At 49.0% G+C, this 17,995-nt stretch overlaps 1 protein-coding gene across 1 annotated transcript; it reads right to left on the bottom strand.

The window, feature by feature from the left end:
- Positions 1-80: 80 nt before the first annotated feature.
- On the bottom strand, positions 81-17,677 carry LOC134015696 (protein jagged-2-like). Its single transcript, XM_062455256.1, is given in 11 exon segments — positions 81-708; positions 710-762; positions 1,319-1,411; positions 1,414-1,431; positions 1,603-1,722; positions 2,072-2,202; positions 4,259-4,319; positions 4,483-4,737; positions 8,868-8,928; positions 16,409-16,729; positions 17,295-17,677. Coding segments are annotated over 11 exon segments (1,299 nt in total). The 5' UTR covers positions 17,364-17,677; the 3' UTR covers positions 81-591.
- Between the last annotated feature and the right edge of the window lie 318 nt (positions 17,678-17,995).

Below are 17,995 nucleotides of genomic sequence, written 5' to 3'. Positions count from 1 at the left end.
CCCAGGGCTGAGCTGCTACACAGCACCTGTTAGGCTGCCGTAACACAACACCTCTCTCCCAGGTACCCGCCCGCTCCCTGAAAGGGGAACCGTGTATCTGAGGATAACGGACTCCGTAACTCAAGGCCCAGAGTATTGTCTCCTTGCCTTAGCATGTTCACAGGTTAGAAAACCATTTACTCTGAACCGCCCTTTAGTGGGGTGGGGTCCTGTGTGGAAAACATACCCCTTTTACCTCAGTCTGCAGCCAAAGATAACCCCCCTGTCTGGGTATATTTGCTCCCAAGACCAGCAGTTGCCAGGCTGGGTGTTATTTATAACTTTACTCAAGTCACCTGGCTCCGGTTGCCATCATATTCAGCTATCTCAGTGTGCAAGCCCCCTTTTCAAACGACTACTCTCCACAGTAATAGCACTCGCTAAAACAGGACGAGGTAAACAAACATTAAAATGCTTCTCAAGCACAGAAATTCATGGCATGAGATCAAAACACAGCATTCACTACTGGGGACAAATGTAAAAACAGACATTCACAAATAAAGACATATGAGTCCAAACGTAATGCAATTCAAAAACATGCGGTGTTTAAAGTTATGCACCCCAGGACACGTCAGTCACAGAGCTACAGCACTGCTGGGTTGGCGTACCTATCTGGCAGGTCTTCCCTGCCCACTGCGGAGGGCACAGGCATTCAAAACCGTTCTCCATGGTCGATGCAGGTGCCACCCTGGGCACAGGGGTTAGAGGCACACTCGTCCGTGTCTGAAACACGCACACACACTACACACAATACACACACACAAACAAAGTTAATGTCACAGCCTGACTTCATGTCACGTTCATTCAAAGTCCCCCCCCTATCTCTCTCCCTCTCTCTCCCCCTCACTCCTCTCTCTCATCCCCCTCTCCCCCCCCTCTCTCTCTCTCTCTCTCTCTCTCTCTCTCTCTTCTCACACTCTCTCTCTCATCTCTCTCTCTCTCTCTCTCTCTCTCTCTCTCTCTCCTCTTCTCCCCTCCCCTCCCTCCCCTCCCTCTCCTCTCTCCTCTCTCCTCCCTCCCCCTCTCTCTCTCTCTCTCTCTCTGTCTCTCTCTCTCTGTCTCTCTCTCTCTCTCTCTCTCTCTCTCTCTCTCTCTCTCTCTCTCTGTCTCTCTCTCTCTCTCTCTCTCCTCTCTCTCTCCTGTCTCTGTCTCTCTCTCTCTCTCTCTCTCTCTCTCTCTCTCTCTGTCTCTCTCTCTCTCTCTCTCTCTCTCTCTCTCTCTCTCTCTCTCTCTGTCTCTCTCTCATGCACACACGCACAGTAGAACAAGTTGCTCTCACCTTTAGCACAGCTAGGCCCCGTCCATCCAGAGGGACAGTGGCACTCGAACCCAGAGGGGACCTCGTGGCAGGTTCCCCCGTTAGCGCAGGGTTGGATACGCAGGCGTGCTCCGCTGGAAGGAGAGAGGGGTGAGAGGGTGAGAGGGGTGAGAGGGGTGAGAGGGGTGAGAGGGGGTGAGAGGGGTGGGGAAGCGAGACATATTTTTGCTTAGCTCCAGTGAAAATGTGGGTAAAACGCCATTGGCATCCACAGGCAGGTTGATATGTGCAATGTGCTGACTCACCTATCTGGCAGTTCTTGCCTGAGTAGCCGTCAGGACAGGCACAGTTGTACTCGTCTGGCTCCGTGTTCATACACGTCCCCCCGTTCCTACACGGACGGTTCGTTCCACAGTAGTTCAGGTCTGTGGAGAAACGTGGAAGGTCGATCGATTAAGCTCACCCTCAAGTTTGGGGTTTTGATGTCGGAAACAGGTGACAGGTCACTGGTGAGTGTAGTGAAGGTTTCCAGGTACGATTCCTTATACGTGTGATATTTCATTCATGTATTAGACGCTTTTATCCAAAGCGACAAACAAATAATGCACCCAGGAAGTCAAGCAGATGAACGAGGACCGTAAGTGCACAGTTCCAACAGTGTTCTGGTGGTCAGATTCAGGGAACGGTCTGTACTAACCAAACCGCAAAGCAACCACGTCTCAGCTGCAGTTTCCCAGGTTCAGCCTGTGGTGTTGGTGCGTGCAGTCATCTCACCTTTGTTACACAGCAGGCCTCCCCAGTTCTTCTCACAGCTACACTGCCAGGGCTTGTTGCAGGTGCCATGGACACAGCCAGGGTACGGCAGGCACTCGTCACAGAACAGACCCTGCCAACCATAGTTACACCTGCAAAGGAAACGGACATCTTACAGACCACAACCTCAGGTATAATGTCCGTGTTTAAAACCATGAGACTTACTGTACTCATTTCATCCAAAGGCAACAACGTTTTTATTTTTTTATTTTTTACCCAAGATCTTCAGTTTTGCAGCCACTAGGCTAAACCTTCCCAGTGACCTCATGTCAGATATACGACAGACAATATGCTTAAGTGATCCGAAACGAAACCAAGCATCGGTTAAATGGGAGGGTTTGTTTATGTGGATATCTGCACGGGGGAGACTGGGCACCGCCACGACGACCTGAGTCGTCAGCAGTAGCGAACATCTTCATCGAGGTGAACGATGACACCTTCACTGAGGCTCCTAATCTCTGGGGACATTCCTGACCAGAGAGAGAGGCGGAAGGGGAGGGAGAGGGGGGATCAGGCCTCTAGCCTCTCCCTGCAGCGTGTGGGGCTGCTGGGGGATAGGGAGAGGCTGTCTGGGAGCCTCCAGGGAGGCGGAGGGGGGGGGGGCCGGTGAAGGGTTAGCTAATCTGTTGGTTTATGGCAGCAGTCTGTTATTCCAAGGCCAGCGGTAACCTTGCCCCACCTGTCGTGTCATTTCTCCCCCCAGGGCTATTTTAAGGACCCCCTTCTGCAAATGGACGCCGATCGCACGCTCCGCTGCGATGCTTCGCAGACGCGGAGGCCCGCTCGAGAGGGCCGGGGATGTGCCCTGGGTGCTCTGGTGTGCCTCGTGCTGCAGTTTGGACACGCAAGAAGCCCATCACTACGCTGTTTCGTATCGCGCGCGCCGTAACGCAGTGTGCCAGAGGTCACTGTGTCGCAACGTGCAATGTTGCATTAACGTCTTGCACACAGGCCTGTGGTTTGGGGTTTGTACAGGGCTGTGCAGCCGTAGTGGCGTGGAAGGTTTGAGGCCTCCATGTGGGAGCGGGAGGAGGGGGGAGGAGGGGGGAGGAGGGGGGGAGACCGCGAAGCCACCGCAGGCGGGGGTGGCCTCAGACCTCCCCAGCCATGGCCCCCGTCAATGGAGGCGCCCCAAAATATCCCTCCTCCAACAACCGCCCACGCTTTGGAAATAGACCTGCTAAAGCCACGCCCCTCCCGCTGTCTGTCAGCCAGGGGGCCCTGACCTGCTCCTCTCCAACAGCTCCAAGACTGTTGAATTATTTACAGAGAGAGAGAGAGAGATACAGAAAGAGAGAGAGACAGAGAGAAAGAGAGAGACACTCTCCGAAATAAGCAAACTTAGCCCCGCTGTTGCCAGGATACCTCTTCAGTCGTGTCACATGAGGGAGAGTATAGGTTGTGGACGCACTGTGTGTATGGAAACAAGACACCGACAACACAATTTTAGTTTTCCTCAAGTCTGCAGGAGGGCGGGCTTCTCTCCGCAGGAGGAGGGAGCCTGTGTTCCTGGTGCCTGGCAAGCTCCAAATCACATGTTGAGGCACATTCCATTTTGTTCTCTTCATTCAATTCCAAAAAGCCACATTCAGAGATCAGGCTCATTCGAGAGTCATATCGGAGTTTTCTCCCTCGCCTGGTCAACTCGCATGGTAGTTTAAGCTAATGATGCCCCAGAGTTGTGGACCAGCTCACTTTGTGACGCCAGGCCAGGCTGCTGTCCTCTATAGGCCCAGTACGTGACCCAGGGTGCTGGATCAAGCCCCGCCCTGAAGCAGGCCAAGCTGCCAGCCAAAACAGGCCCAGGATAGGAGGAGGTGCAGGGGCCTGCCGGCGTGGGCAGAGGGGCTCAGACACACAGCGCTGGAGCAGGAGAGGAAACACTGTGTGCAAAACAGGCCTCCGCGGGCCAGCTTTGGAACAGGAAGGAGAACAATGGCTCCTGGATCAGACTGGAGCTGGAGAGGTGTGTGTGTGTGTGTGTGTGGGATGGGGGGGAGAAGGGGGAGATGGAGGTTAGGGGGGGGGGGGGGGATAGTGCATGACTCTACACTCCACAGAGGGCCAGGGCTTTAGAGGGAGGAGGAGATGGGGCAGGGGACATCCACCTCCACCCCACTACATCCAGACAGGCTGTGGGGGACTCACGTGCACTCTCCAGGGACGCTGCACCCTCCGTGGAGCAGGTTGCAGCCTTGCTTGCAGATAGCTGTGGGTCAAAGACAGATTGACAAATGAATAACAACCAAAACTTCGGCTGGAAAGCTTAAAAAAAAGGTTTCCAGGATTTGCATTTGGTTAAGAGAGGGGGGGGGTCAGGCCGAATGTGTCGTGTGATTGGTTGGATGGTGAGTGACAAGGTTCCTACTCACCGGTCTTGCAGTCGGGCCCCATCCAGCCCTCCATGCAGCCTCTGTTCCCCAACTGGTCGCACACGTAGTGGCCAAAGTAGTCGTCGCGCGGCCTGCACTGCTTGTTGCACTTGCTGCCGTAGTAGTTGTCGTCGCAGCGCACGCGGATGCTGTACTCGAAGCCGGCCGTGGCCCCGTTGTGCTGGATGGTCTGCCGCTCGTCTCCGGGGTTGATCATCCCTTTGCGGACGCTCCGCTCAATAAGCAGGTCCTCATCTGGCGACAAAATCAAATGGGACTTGAGTTCAGTAAGCTTGAATCCAATGCAGCAACGGTACGTGGGTTGATTTGAACTCGCGACCCCTCTGGATGTGCAGAGGTTGATGTAGTGCTCTTCTGTTGAGTCGCTTCAACGTTGATGCGAACGACTCTGAGCGCCTCGGAATGGGACTGGCGTCGAAGCTCGAACCAGGAGGATGGGTGGGGGTGGTAGGTGTGGGTGGAAGGGGGTTGGGGTGCTAGTTGGGGGTGGGTGCGGGTGGGTGGGTGTTGGTGGGTAGGGGTGTGTGGTTCAGGGCTGCGAGAGCGTGATAACCAGAACGTTTTGGTTGAGTTTTCCTGCTTTGTGAAAAGGCTTTTCGTGCCTCTCCCTCCCTCGCTCCCCCCCCCTCTCTCTCTCCCTCCCTCCCTTGCTCGCCCTCTCTCAGGAAACCCTGCTCTGACTCCTTCGGAGCCGGGCCGGAAATAATAAGAGACGGGAACAAACGAGGAAGGGCGACATAGGAAAGGGCCTTTAGCTTTTTCTCAAGGAACAGAAACACCATGAACCCAACATGCTTGGCTGCAGCCACCAGCGGGGTTAATACCCTGCCCCCTCGATCACTCTCCCTGCCTCTTCTCTCCCCCTAACCCTCCCTAACCCTAACTTAACCCTAACCCAGTTAGGTCCTACGTTGTGGTAGCTCGTTAGAACGATCTCTCTGACTCACTTTTATGACTCGCCTAGCTCAAACTAAATCCCAAAGTGCTTTTTCCAGGGCCTTCAAAATCACTTTCTGCCCTGTTTTTCCTCGATTTGGCTGACAGCTAGCACGCTGCCACAGATTCAACAGTCACTCCCCCACCTGAAAACTGCAGCACTCCACTTACTGCTGCTCATTTCCAGCAATTAGATATAAAAATACAGACCAATCATTGGCTCCCTCAGGCCTGAAGGAGACACTCCTAAGAGAGGCGGCTGTTACCAGGGAGAGAGGGGGGCGGGAGGGGGGGGGGGCACACTGGTTTACACTAACTGTGAGGGGGGCTTCAAAATGGAGCAGTTGACCGAGTAAAGAGCAACACAACTGCCTGTGTTTATACAAACAGAACATCGTTTAGAAATGTATTGTGGCTGACACAATTTTTGCAGGAAAATTTCTGTCAAGCTGGTTTAGGATAATGCTGTCTTGGCTTGGATATGGACAATACAGCAACTTTCATGTCATGTACATGCTACCATTGCACTGGTGAAGCATTAACCGCTAAAACGACGGCCACGAGACTGAGAGAGTTCACACCCTCCTCTTCATCCCTCCAACAGTCCGCCATTCGTCTCTCCCTCTCTCATTCTCTGCAGATGATGTCAGAAGACTTAAGAAACACTAACATCAATGGCCCTGCCACCACCTAATAAACTAACAATGGCACAGGCCTCTTCTCCCCAGCCTCTGTTTTGTGTTTAAACACAGAGAGCTTCCTGGAGGATAAACAGCCTGAGGAGAGCCTCCTTTTTCCTGAGGCCTCTCCAAAAGGCTGGCCAGGGAGAGCTATCCAACAGCCCCACCACACACTACGGCATGGGCTTTAAAAAAAAACCCCAGCGGACCCTCCTGGGTAGAACGTGGTAATGGAGGCCAGGGGGGGGGGGGGGTGTGTGTGTGTGTGTGTGGGGGGGGGGGTGTAGCTGTCAGCACAGTGACCGGTCAGTCTGTCACTGTCCAGAGGCGTGCGTGTCTGCGGCCGCGGTGGCAGCCTGTCCTGTCGTGCCTGTCACGGCGTCGACACGCAGGATAATGAAGTGGCGCGCGGTAGCTCCGCAGCTGCTGGGAAGGTAATTAGCAGACGGACTTCAGTGGAAAGAAAAAAGAGCTGAGGTCCATAATTAATGGCTTAACAAGGTGATGTCCATGCTTTATATAGAGGCGCAGGGCACAAACAGTCTCTCTCTCTCACACACACACACACACAATCCCATAGGAGGAAAACCAGCCAAGCAATGTTACCTATCAGTCACAGTCAACAGCATAGGAATGAATACACTCCCAACAGAATCCTATATAAACCACTGCAACTGAGCGCGAACAAAGAAGGATTCAAATGGGACTGATCCCTGACACTCATGGAGGAGGGGGAGAGACAGGGGCCCAGAGAGACCGGCCTGACTTGCCTCTCTCCTCCTCAGAGAGACCAGACAGGCCCTCTTTCCTCCTCAGAGAGACCGGCCGGGCCCTCTCTCCTCCTCAGAGAGACCGGCCTGGCCCTCTCTCCTCCTCAGAGAGACCGGCCTGGCCCTCTCTCCTCCTCAGAGAGACCGGCCGGGCCCTCTCATTACGGGAGACGTTTTCTCTCCGGGCTCCTGGGTAAACGTCTTTGTGAGGAGCCAGAGAGTATCTGGAGCTGCCTCGCTATCAGCGCGCCAAGGTTGAGTAAGACGAAGAAGTGGGAAGCAGGACACACCAGCGAGGATTTGTGTATCGCATTATCATCGACCGTACGAACACAAAGCCCTCGATAGGTTAGTTCAACCCAGTGATCCTGCCTTGGGTTTTAAAAGCTGCCCTGAATCTAACTCCCTGAAACGATCCCAAGTCTCTATCACATAGATTACATTCCTCAATTAACCTGTATTCCTGCAGGAAGGAGTGACATGAGAGGAGGAAGTAAAAACAGGACACAGCTGTGTACAAGACTCTTCAGGTCCTAGCTACAGGCCTCACCACACTCCGGCATTCTTCTGGTTTCCCTTCAGGAACAATTAGTGACTTACCTACGGTATAGAAAGAATGCGGTGTTTGTGTGTGTGTGTGTGTGTGTTTGTGTGTGTGTTTGTGTGTGTGTTTGTGTGTGTGTTTGTGTGATGAGAGGGACGAGAGGAGAAGTCTAGGAGTATTAGTCATTTCCTTTGATCTCTGACGTACGAGGACACTTCCTTTAGATTGTCATCTGTTATGCTGGTGCTACTGGTGGTATATAGAGCAGGGTGGTATATAGAACTGGGTGGTATATATATTTAAAAAAAAAAAAAATATATATATATAGAGCAGAGTATATGGGTATATAGAGCAGGGTGGTATATAGAGCAGGGTGGTATATAGAGCAGGGTATATGGGTATATAGAACAGGGTGTTACATAGAGCAGGTTGTTATATAGAGCAGGGTATATAGGTATATAGAACAGGGTGGTATATAGAGCAGGGTATATAGGTATATAGAGCAGGGTGGTAAATAGCAGGGTATATAGGTATATAGAACAGGGTGGTATATAGAGCAGGGTATATAGGTATATAGAGCAGGGTATATAAGTATATAGAACAGGTGGTATATAGAGCAAGGTGGTATATAGAGCAGGGTATATAGAACAGAGTGGTATATAGAACAGGGTGGTATATAGAGCAGGGTGGTATATAGAGCAGGGTGGTATATAGAGCAGGGTGGTATATAGAGCAGGGTGGTATATAGAACAGGGTGGTATATAGAGCAGGGTGGTATATAGAGCAGGGTATATAGGTATATAGAGCAGGGTGGTATATAGAGCAGGGTGGTATATAGAACAGGGTGGTATATAGAGCAGGGTATATAGGTATATAGAGCAGGGTGGTATATAGAGCAGGGTGGTATATAGAACAAGGTGGTATATAGAGCAGGGTGGTATATAGAACAGGGTATATAGGTATATAGAGCAGGGTGGTATATAGAGCAGGGTGGTATATAGAACAGGGTATATAGGTATATAGAGCAGGGTGGTATATAGAGCAGGGTGGTATATAGAACAGGGTGGTATATAGAGCAGGGTATATAGGTATATAGAGCAGGGTGGTATATAGAGCAGGGTGGTATATAGAACAGGGTGGTATATAGAGCAGGGTGGTATATAGAGCAGGGTATATAGGTATATAGAGCAGGGTGGTATATAGAGCAGGGTGGTATATAGAGCAGGGTGGTATATAGAACAGGGTGGTATATAGAGCAGGGTGGTATATAGAGCAGGGTATATAGGTATATAGAACAGGGTGGTATATAGAGCAGGGTGGTATATAGAACAGGGTGGTATATAGAGCAGGGTATATAGGTATATAGAGCAGGGTGGTATATAGAGCAGGTTGGTATATAGAGCAGGGTATATAGGTATATAGAACAGTACTTACCGCTGTTGCTGTGTGTGCTATTATCCCAGTCCCACGCCTCCACTATCAGAGTGTACGCCCTCTGGAAGAGAGGCAGACCACGGGTCATTAAAGGGTTATCAGAGTTCATACTAATACATAGTCCACACACACACACACACACACACACACACACACACACACACACTGCATGCACACAGAGAGGCACCCCAGTGCTGCACATCAAACACAGCACACACACCCACAGCACACACACACACATACAAACACTTATGAACAAATCTGGAAGGATGATGGTGGGAACAGCAGTTTGGTTCCCACAGTGCTGTCACTGATTACCCGAGAATGAGCCTGAAGCTAGTTAACAAGTACAACTTAAGAGTGAGAAACATCTACCTGCTCACCCCAAACACTGCACTGTACGTCCTGGTGAAACGACTCGCTGATTTGCATGTCAGAGGATAAACACCCCTTTATGGGCGGCTGTGGCTCAGGGGGTAGAGAGGGTTGTCTGTTAATCGCAAGGTTGGCGGTTCGATCCCCGACTCCTCCAAGGCCATGTGCCGAAGTATCCTTGAGCAAGACTCTGAACCCCAAGTTGCTCCCGATGGGCAGGCCGGCGCCTTGCATGGTAGCTCGCTGCCGTCGGTATGTGTGATTGAGAGTATGAATGGGTGAATGAGAGGCAAACATTGTAAAGCGCTTTGAGTACCGCTAAGGTAGAAAAGCGCTATATAAATGCAGTCCATTTACCATTTAAACAACTCCCTCTGTTAGCAGGAAGCCCAGTCGGCGAAGGGTTATTTTAGGTGACGTGCGAGTAAAGCAGACAAGATGGTGCTTGATCTAACCAGGGTCGGGCCGACCTAATTCCCATGACCCGAGTCTGACTGGGGAAGCCAGGAATGAAGACTAGATCAGTTAAGGAAGGGAAGAAAGACTGTCCAAAGACTACCTACCATGACATCATCAGTCACCTCCAGTCATGTGACCATCAGTCACATGAGCAGATGAAAGAAGACTCAAATAAGCAGGGAGTCAGATGGCTGAGTGGTTAGGGAGTCGGGCTATTAATCAGAAGGTTGCTGGTTCGATTCCCGGCCTCGCTAAATGACGTTGTGTCCTTGGGCAAGGCACTTCACCCTACTTGCCTCGGGGGAATGTCCCTGTACTTACTGTAAGTCGCTCTGGATAAGAGCGTCTGCTAAAATGACTAAACGTAAGCAGGAACTCAGATAGTTTCATAGAACCTTCTGGAAAGCCAAGGGAGACACACCTCACAGTTGGCGGTAAAATCTCCACCCTGGATCAGGGTCCCACAACGCGAGTTTCAAACTCCAAACGGCCTGTCTTTGACTCCGATTTAAATCAAATCTGATCCTTGTGGAGAAAAGAGCCAAATTTCATAAAGAGAGAATCACCACCCCCAAGGATATTACCAAGAATGTATTTAGTAACAGGAATGTGCCCTTCCCCAAAACGCAACGCTTCCATCACAATGTCAGCTGTTCCAGTAAGGGCCATGGAGACCCCTAGGAGACAGGCTCTGGGTTCTACAGAAACAAAAGTCAACACAGAAAGAAAGGCCTTGCCATTAGACCAATAGGTTGGTCCTTGGTGACTGCTGGCTAGGCTTTCCCATCTGTTACCTCCCCTGGTCCTGAGGAGCCAGCCTCTCCTGCAGCTCTGGAGCTGAATACAGGCTGGGCTGGATGAATGTGTGAAAGAGTAACTTCCTCAGTCAGCTGTGACTGTAAATCACAAGCCTGGAAAACCATGAAAGCACACTTTTGAAGGTAACTGATCTCCACTTGCTGTGACGATGATTTGTGTTCCTCGAATCAGTCTTGTGTGGCGGGATTAGTGGCGGGGGTGTTTGGTGGGGTGCGTGTGAGGGCCCTGTAGGAGGAGTTGAGGCAGTGTTGGGTGAGGGGGACGCGACCCAACACACCTGGGGAAGTTCTGGCAGAGGACACATGACACCTCCTGGCCAATTAACAGGACTCCCAGGGATTTGGGTTTTCATTAGCTGGGCAAAGGAGAACACAGTCCTCGCTGCCTTCATCTGTTCAATGAATAAATTACTGCACTCACTGCCCATGTGACGCTTCCAAGGGGACTGCACAGAGAAGGAGCTTTAACTGGGAATTGTCAAGAGGGGGAAAAAGTAGGATAAGACTCATTATCATTATCTTTTTTTCCCCGTCGTTTGCTTGAATAGAAAGTAACGTTTAACGAGGGTTTAAAAACTCCACGTGCCTGAGGCCCAATTAACAACTTCTGCCGACTTGCGATTGAGAGAGAAGAAAGCAGCGACACCTGTCATCTCACACCTGTTAAGATGTTGATATGAATAAACCATGCTGGTCCCTACAGGGTACAGGAACACAGGCTGCTTCGTTTAGCACTTTATTAACAGAACAAGCCTTCTTTCAAAAGGACTCTCATCACACACTCTCTCACACTGGCTTTTGTTCAAACTTCTAATCCAATCAAAGCTAATCTAAGCATGATGTTTTCCAAGCCAAGCTGTTTAAATCATGTTTCTCTGGCTCTGCCTCCTACAAGATGTATGTTCTTTATTCGGTGAGGTAATGCATTTTTGTCATGAGATCAATACAACTTGGCCATAAATCATCTGTGATCCTTCTGACACAAATGTTCAGGAGACAGACAGCAAGTTTAAACAACCCGTGAGTCTCTCCTCCAATGTGCCAAAAGGATGAAGTTGCTGAACACCTTGTATTGATGCATGCCACTCCCTCGATGTGTCCTAACCTGTATCAGCATCATGGTGGCCTCAGATAAACACCTGGCTTAAGTTTCCCAGGATCATCCTGTGGTCATCAATGCAGTCATAGCTCTGCCAGAAGGCCATCACTTAAGACAGGGAACCCAACACCTCAGCAAAGTGCCAAACATCAGATATGCAACAGACCCACTTCAGGGCACAACACAACAGAAGCCTTATGTAAACACTTTCACATCCACTGCTGACTTTTCGCCCAACACAACTTCTCTCTCTGTCTCTCTCTCTGTCTCTCTCTCTCCCCTTTCTCTCTCCCTCTCTGACTCTCTCTCTCTCTCTCTCTCTCTCTCTCTCACTCTCTCTCTCTCTCCCCTTTCTCTCTCTCTACCTCTCTGACGCTCTCTCTCTCTCTGTCTCTCTCTCTCCCCTTTCTCTCTCTCTCCCTCTCTGACTCTCTCTCTCTCTTTCCCTCCTCTCTCCCCTCTCTCTCTCTCCCTCTCTGACTCTCTCTCTCTCTCTCTCTCTCTCTCTCTCTCTCTCTCTCTCTGCTTGTTTCAATCAACTCACAACCCTTAGCTGAGACATAGTGTCATTGCTGGATCTGAAAGGTACAGTTACTAAGGGGTTAAAAAAGTCTCGTTTTCTCAGCCTTTTCTCCTGAGTGTTGGGAAACTGATTTACTGTACAGTGTTGGGTATACCCCACCAGCTCTTTCTCCACAGGCACTGAAATACAAGTCTGGAATGTCCTACCCAACTATGCTCCTCACTGACAGCGATAAGACAGACACTACTATAAATACTAAGAACTATATATACTATACTGTACATAGTTCATTCTTGACTAGCAACAGTCCAAAGCCATTTGGACACATGTGCGTGCTTACACACACACAAACAAACACTCGTACTAGTCCGGAGCTTGCAAAGGTTCCATAGAGCTGGAGTTGGGTAACACACACACACACACACTACCAACTGGGAGAGTGTTCCAGATGTTGACCTTGTTGAGAAACTCTGATGTGGATGAACCTTCACCCCATCACCCAGGAGGTGAGGGCAGCCGCTGTCACAACAGCCAGCATGGGTCTCACTGCTGCAACCCACACAAAGATCTCAGCCATTCTCTTACTACAGTGGGAAAAAACGAGACTTGGAATGAACAGAATAGAGAACGCGTGTTTGTGAAACAGCAGCACCTAAGGACTGGGCTGGATGGATGTCTTTGTTAACAGCACACATCATCATCTAGGATTTAATTAGAGCTGACGACAATGCCCCACCTCCACACCCAGCCCCCATCCCTCCACACCTCGTTCCCAGCAGAGGGCTCCGGGCAGGGGGCTTGGCTGTGGCCCCACACCTCCCCCTCCTGACAGTTCTCCAGCTGAGCTCTGCTGGCGGGCCAGGTACACGAGTCAAGTGGGGAATTATTGGCTGTGTAATAACATGCTTTAAACACGGCTGCACCTGCCATGCATGCATTTCATTATACCTTACCGGTTACAATACACACATACACAGACACACACACCAAGACAAATAACACCCATGCAAACCCACTCCATAGGCACACGCCCAGACAAAATCGTACACATGTAAACAAGTCCAACCTGCCCCATAAGAATAGCTGAGGGACATTAAAGATTGAGATGGCAATCAGTAGATTCACACGGGCTACGGAGAAAATCAGGTCATCTTAAGTGGAAACAGAGTACGTCCCTGGAGTCGGGCGTCACAAGGGAAAGACGATCAGGTCTCTCCCGACCACAGATGAAGGAGTGCAGGGCTTTGAACAACACAATCCCTCACCTTGTCTCACCTCACTACCACACACGTAACAGAGCCTGGCTTCCTTCATCCAGGAAGACGAACTTCGGGCTTTTAGGCTTATTACACTGACCCAGGGAGGAGGAGCAGGGCAAGGGCACAGGAGGAGCCGTGGCCCCAATAAAACCAAACCACTTAGGGTCACAACAGTTCTGTATGCTGCTTACCAGTCAAAAACAAACATGATTTGTTAACTGGGCTAGGCTAACCAGGCTAACTAGGAAGCATGCATCCTTAGGCAGAGGACTATCATTCGCTTTCTAAGACTGCACTCAGCATGTGAGCCCAGCAAGACAAGAGGTGGCTGTTTATCAGTTAGGCAGGAACTAACGAGACAAGTCCAACATGAAGACAAACAGACATTGTTTTCATCCTTAACTAACAAGCATCGTGTCTCCGCAGCTCCAGAAACTCCCGGCAGCAACGTGTTCTTACTGCAGACAGCAATTCACACATCGAGTTATTCACTGTCAAAGCGGCTGATGGGTTTTGAGATTCCACCTCGTGTCCAAGCAGATGTTTCACCTCGGCATCACCCAGGATGGAAGCGAGGGAAAGAGAGGAACGGGTGGAACATATAAAAAACCCACCATGAATCAGGAGAGTAAGCCCCTCGTCCTTGATTTACACACAGTGGGGTGACGGGAGGACAGACTGGCTCTAAAAATACCCAAAAAGAAGCAGAGGGAAGAGGGGAAGGGGGGTGGGGGAAGAGGGGAAGGGGGGTGGGGGAATGAAAACGTCTGTTTTCTCCTGGAGTCAAACACTGCATTATAAGTGACTCTGTGAAGGCCGGGACCTAAAAATACCCCTCCCTTGTGACAGACTCCTCACAAGAAGGAGAGACGCTTCTCTTCACCACCCGAGACTCTTCTTCCTTTCATGAAAAAAGATGTCACTGAAAACTCACACAGCCTCACACAGCCCTGGGGCTTAAACATGAAGAGGAAATTATCATTGAGTGGCAGAACAATGTCTTTTTTCTCTTTAATTCATGTCAGGAGCCAGTGGCCCAGATATTTTGACCAAGCAATGATGCCATCATCAGCTACAGGGCATGGTGTCATATAATACATTCTCTATTCAGCTCACCAGTCAATGTATCTGATGGTAAAATATTAGGGGAGTCAGGTGGCTGAGCGGTGAGGGAGTCGGGCTAGTAATCTGAAGGTTGCCGGTTCGACGTTGTGTCCTTGGGCAAGGCACTTCACCCTACTTGCCTCGGGGGAATGTCCCTGTACTTACTGTAAGTCGCTCTGGATAAGAGCGTCTGCTAAAATGACTAAATGTAAATATTCCTCACTGTTGTCTGGGACTCCAGAGGAAGACCTGGCTTGACTGAATCAATAATTATTTTTGTACAAAAATATTAATACATTTTACATTTACATTTATTCATTTAGCAGACGCTCTTATTAAGTGAAAGATAATAGCTACAGTGCATATTGCATAATAATGCAATATGCATGTAGAGAAGGCAGAAGTCTACTGTGTTGAACCCAGGCGGAAATCTTACGGAAACAGCAGCCCTCGGGTCAGGCCTTCCATGCAGAAATGCAGTAAAGCTGTATTATTGTGTTTCACGTGTTTTATTACGTACTCGAGTTGCTGCTTTTGTCCTACTAGAGCCATCCTGAGCCAGCTCCCTCATCACACCATGCTGGTTCCAGTCTCCACACGACACAGAAGGAACACCAGGCTGTACGTGTGTGTCTCTGCGCCAAACCAGGATACACATACAGCCAGCAGCCTATCCCTTCAAAGACCTGGGAGTTTTCCCTAGTCTTTCTTGAGGGTTTAGGTTGGTTTAGGCTCAGTTCTATGGGCGAATGTGAAGCCCTCTGTGACATTGCTTGTGAAAAGAGCTATGCAAACAAGATTTGGATTTGATTTGACAGACAATATTATCTGAAGGTGAAACATTCCCTGGCAACACCCCTCAAAAACTGCAGAAGGCCCGGCTCGGAGCACCAATCCCTTCTTTTGTTCCGAGTACATGGTGGAAAATAATGCCCCCCGTACACTGAGACAATCACCCAATAAGAGACAGAGGCTGAACCTGAGAGCTGATTGGTAAAGGCATCCCCATGTCCAGATTGAGCAGGGATCTTCACTTGTTTGAGTAGTGGTGACACTGATATCCACTCCCTATGTCACACACAACTTAGTGGTAATTGTATCTGCCGGGGCCCCCGCTTACTACGTCCATCTTTCCCTTCGCTGACAGCAAACCAAGAGGGCTGATGAATGGATAGGTCACCTAGACAACCAGCCACACACAGTTCCTACATGCTCAGAACAATCTCACGGGTACAGCTAGTCATGACGTTTTTATATTTTATGAACTATCTTCTCAATTTGATCATCTCATTATTATTTTGATTTGATTTTCATATCAGCAGTGAAACTGACGATTTCAATCTTATTTGACTGTGTTCCGATTCAAGGCATCGAGCCCAGCTGATTGGTCCAATCAATATACAATTTCAAAAACCCTCCTCCCGTTCCACCCCCACCCCGATTCAAACCCATACTCCTACTTCACACCACCTGTATGCTTTGTACTGATAAGGGGGAAACAATGTAAAGTAAATGGACGGATGTTTTAGTTCTTCCGGTCTAAAAATGCACAGGTAACTGCGCGTAAAAATAGGCCTATAGCCAAAAGCACGCATCTCGTGCGTCCTTGTTGTGTTGCATGCCTGTGGCTTTATGGAATGTGCACTTAGTCATAACAAACTCGCATAGACTCGATGTTCAAGAAATTACAATGAGGAATGGGAGAAAAATACATGCACTCTATTGACTCTTAAGTAAATGTTCTATAGCAAAGATATGCGCGTTACGCCAATGTCGCCAAGTGGACAATGTCGCCAAAGATGGCACATTCAGTCTCTCTCAGCACCATTTTCTCATCTTTAAAAACAATTGACTACACAAGTAAGATAAAGGTCTCTAGCTCAGATATGACGCTATCCACTTACCGGCCAAGCAAACCCGAATGCAATGACAATCTTTCCAGCATCACTGATACGGTTTTGGTTGTTCTTGGCGCTCTTGAGTTGAAAGGTATTCCCACCGATAACGTTAGTAGATCCCTTTCCGTAGGTGCACAAGCCCGTGGTCGTGACCTCAGTTTGGTATTCCTTTAAACACACTCTAAAGTAGGTATCACATTCATCCCGGTTGCAGCTGAGATCTTGAGCGTTCCTTTCGCCATCGCAGCAATCCCCGTCCGACAGTTCACCGTTTGCGTTCTGTACGGCAATCAACTGGAGCTCGAAATAACCCGAGGCCTGGGACACCTAAAAATAACATTGAATAGAGAAAAGTTCTTACAGTCTTGCAGTACAGTATACATACTGCACACCTGGACTTCTGTTCCCAATATGTAGTTAAATTATTTGTGGTTTTATCTCATATTTACATATCGGAATGGAAATATTCTCATCTTTCCAAGGTATTTCTATGTGAAGAGAAGTTGTAGGATTCAATTTGAGTATATATTTTTCATGACTATAATTCAATTCTGACTTGACTTATGACAGACATTTTTATGGGCACTCGATTACTTGAATCGGGTTCAAGATAGAACTCAGGTAGCCTATGAACACAACCAAGCATTGATGCATTGTGGAAATTGCAGTTAAGTGTGACTGGTGAAAGTAGAATGCAAAACGAATTCATCAATTTGAGGAGAGCCCTTAAGTAAAAATTCCAAGATCACATGATTTAACTGACTACCGCGTAACTGCATTAAGAGTGGAATTCTTTCCAATTGAATTTTCCTAAATGAATGGGCTCTCGTTGTCTAACGTTCAACTGCCTAAATGTAAAATACCTTCCAATATTTAACAGCAGTTAGCTCACCTCAGTCCACAACGTCAGCAGCAGAAATACTATTGAGAAGCAATGCAAATTCCCCATACAATTCCACATGACTTCGTTTGATTAGTGTAGGCTACCATTAGGGAAAAATGTCTTTATCTTTTAAAAACAGCCGTTGACCGGCGAGTGTATCCTGGTCTTCTGGCATGCACGATACGAAAGCGTGATCAATTCCCGTACTCTCTTTCCGAATGAGAAAGAAACATAAGATGCGTATTAGTGGACAGCCGAGGCAGCGAGCGCACTGCTGGTCCAGACACACGACTTTCCCCCACCGTTCGAATCACTCAACAGCAAGGAAAGCTATCCGTTTCAGCACTGAAGACAAGCCTGGGGATGGTTCTTTGATTGGCAGCTAAACAAACCATTCACAAACTCTTGGCTCGAACGATGACTTAGGATGCCACGAGCCAACCATAGACTAGGGGGCGGAGAAGCCTAGCCTACCACAGATATTAGCCTACACATGATGATTTTAGGATCAGAAGTTCTGATTCAATTAAAACCATAAATTTGTTTGCGGATTTTTTTCTTAATATTTTTTTCCCCCATAATTCCAACTCCATAAGGCTAATTCTTGAATATCTCGGGAAAAAAATATATTTTTAAAACGGTTGATTGTTACAAAACAGCGGTCCCTATTCGAAAATGCTTCCATAACTTTGCCGACTTGTAAATTAATG

The sequence above is a fragment of the Osmerus eperlanus genome, unplaced genomic scaffold (genome assembly GCF_963692335.1).
Source record: "Osmerus eperlanus unplaced genomic scaffold, fOsmEpe2.1 SCAFFOLD_310, whole genome shotgun sequence".
NCBI classification, from domain to species: domain Eukaryota; kingdom Metazoa; phylum Chordata; class Actinopteri; order Osmeriformes; family Osmeridae; genus Osmerus; species Osmerus eperlanus.
Note: the sequence above shows the minus strand (reverse complement) of the source record. Positions and strands in the feature narration are given on the sequence as shown.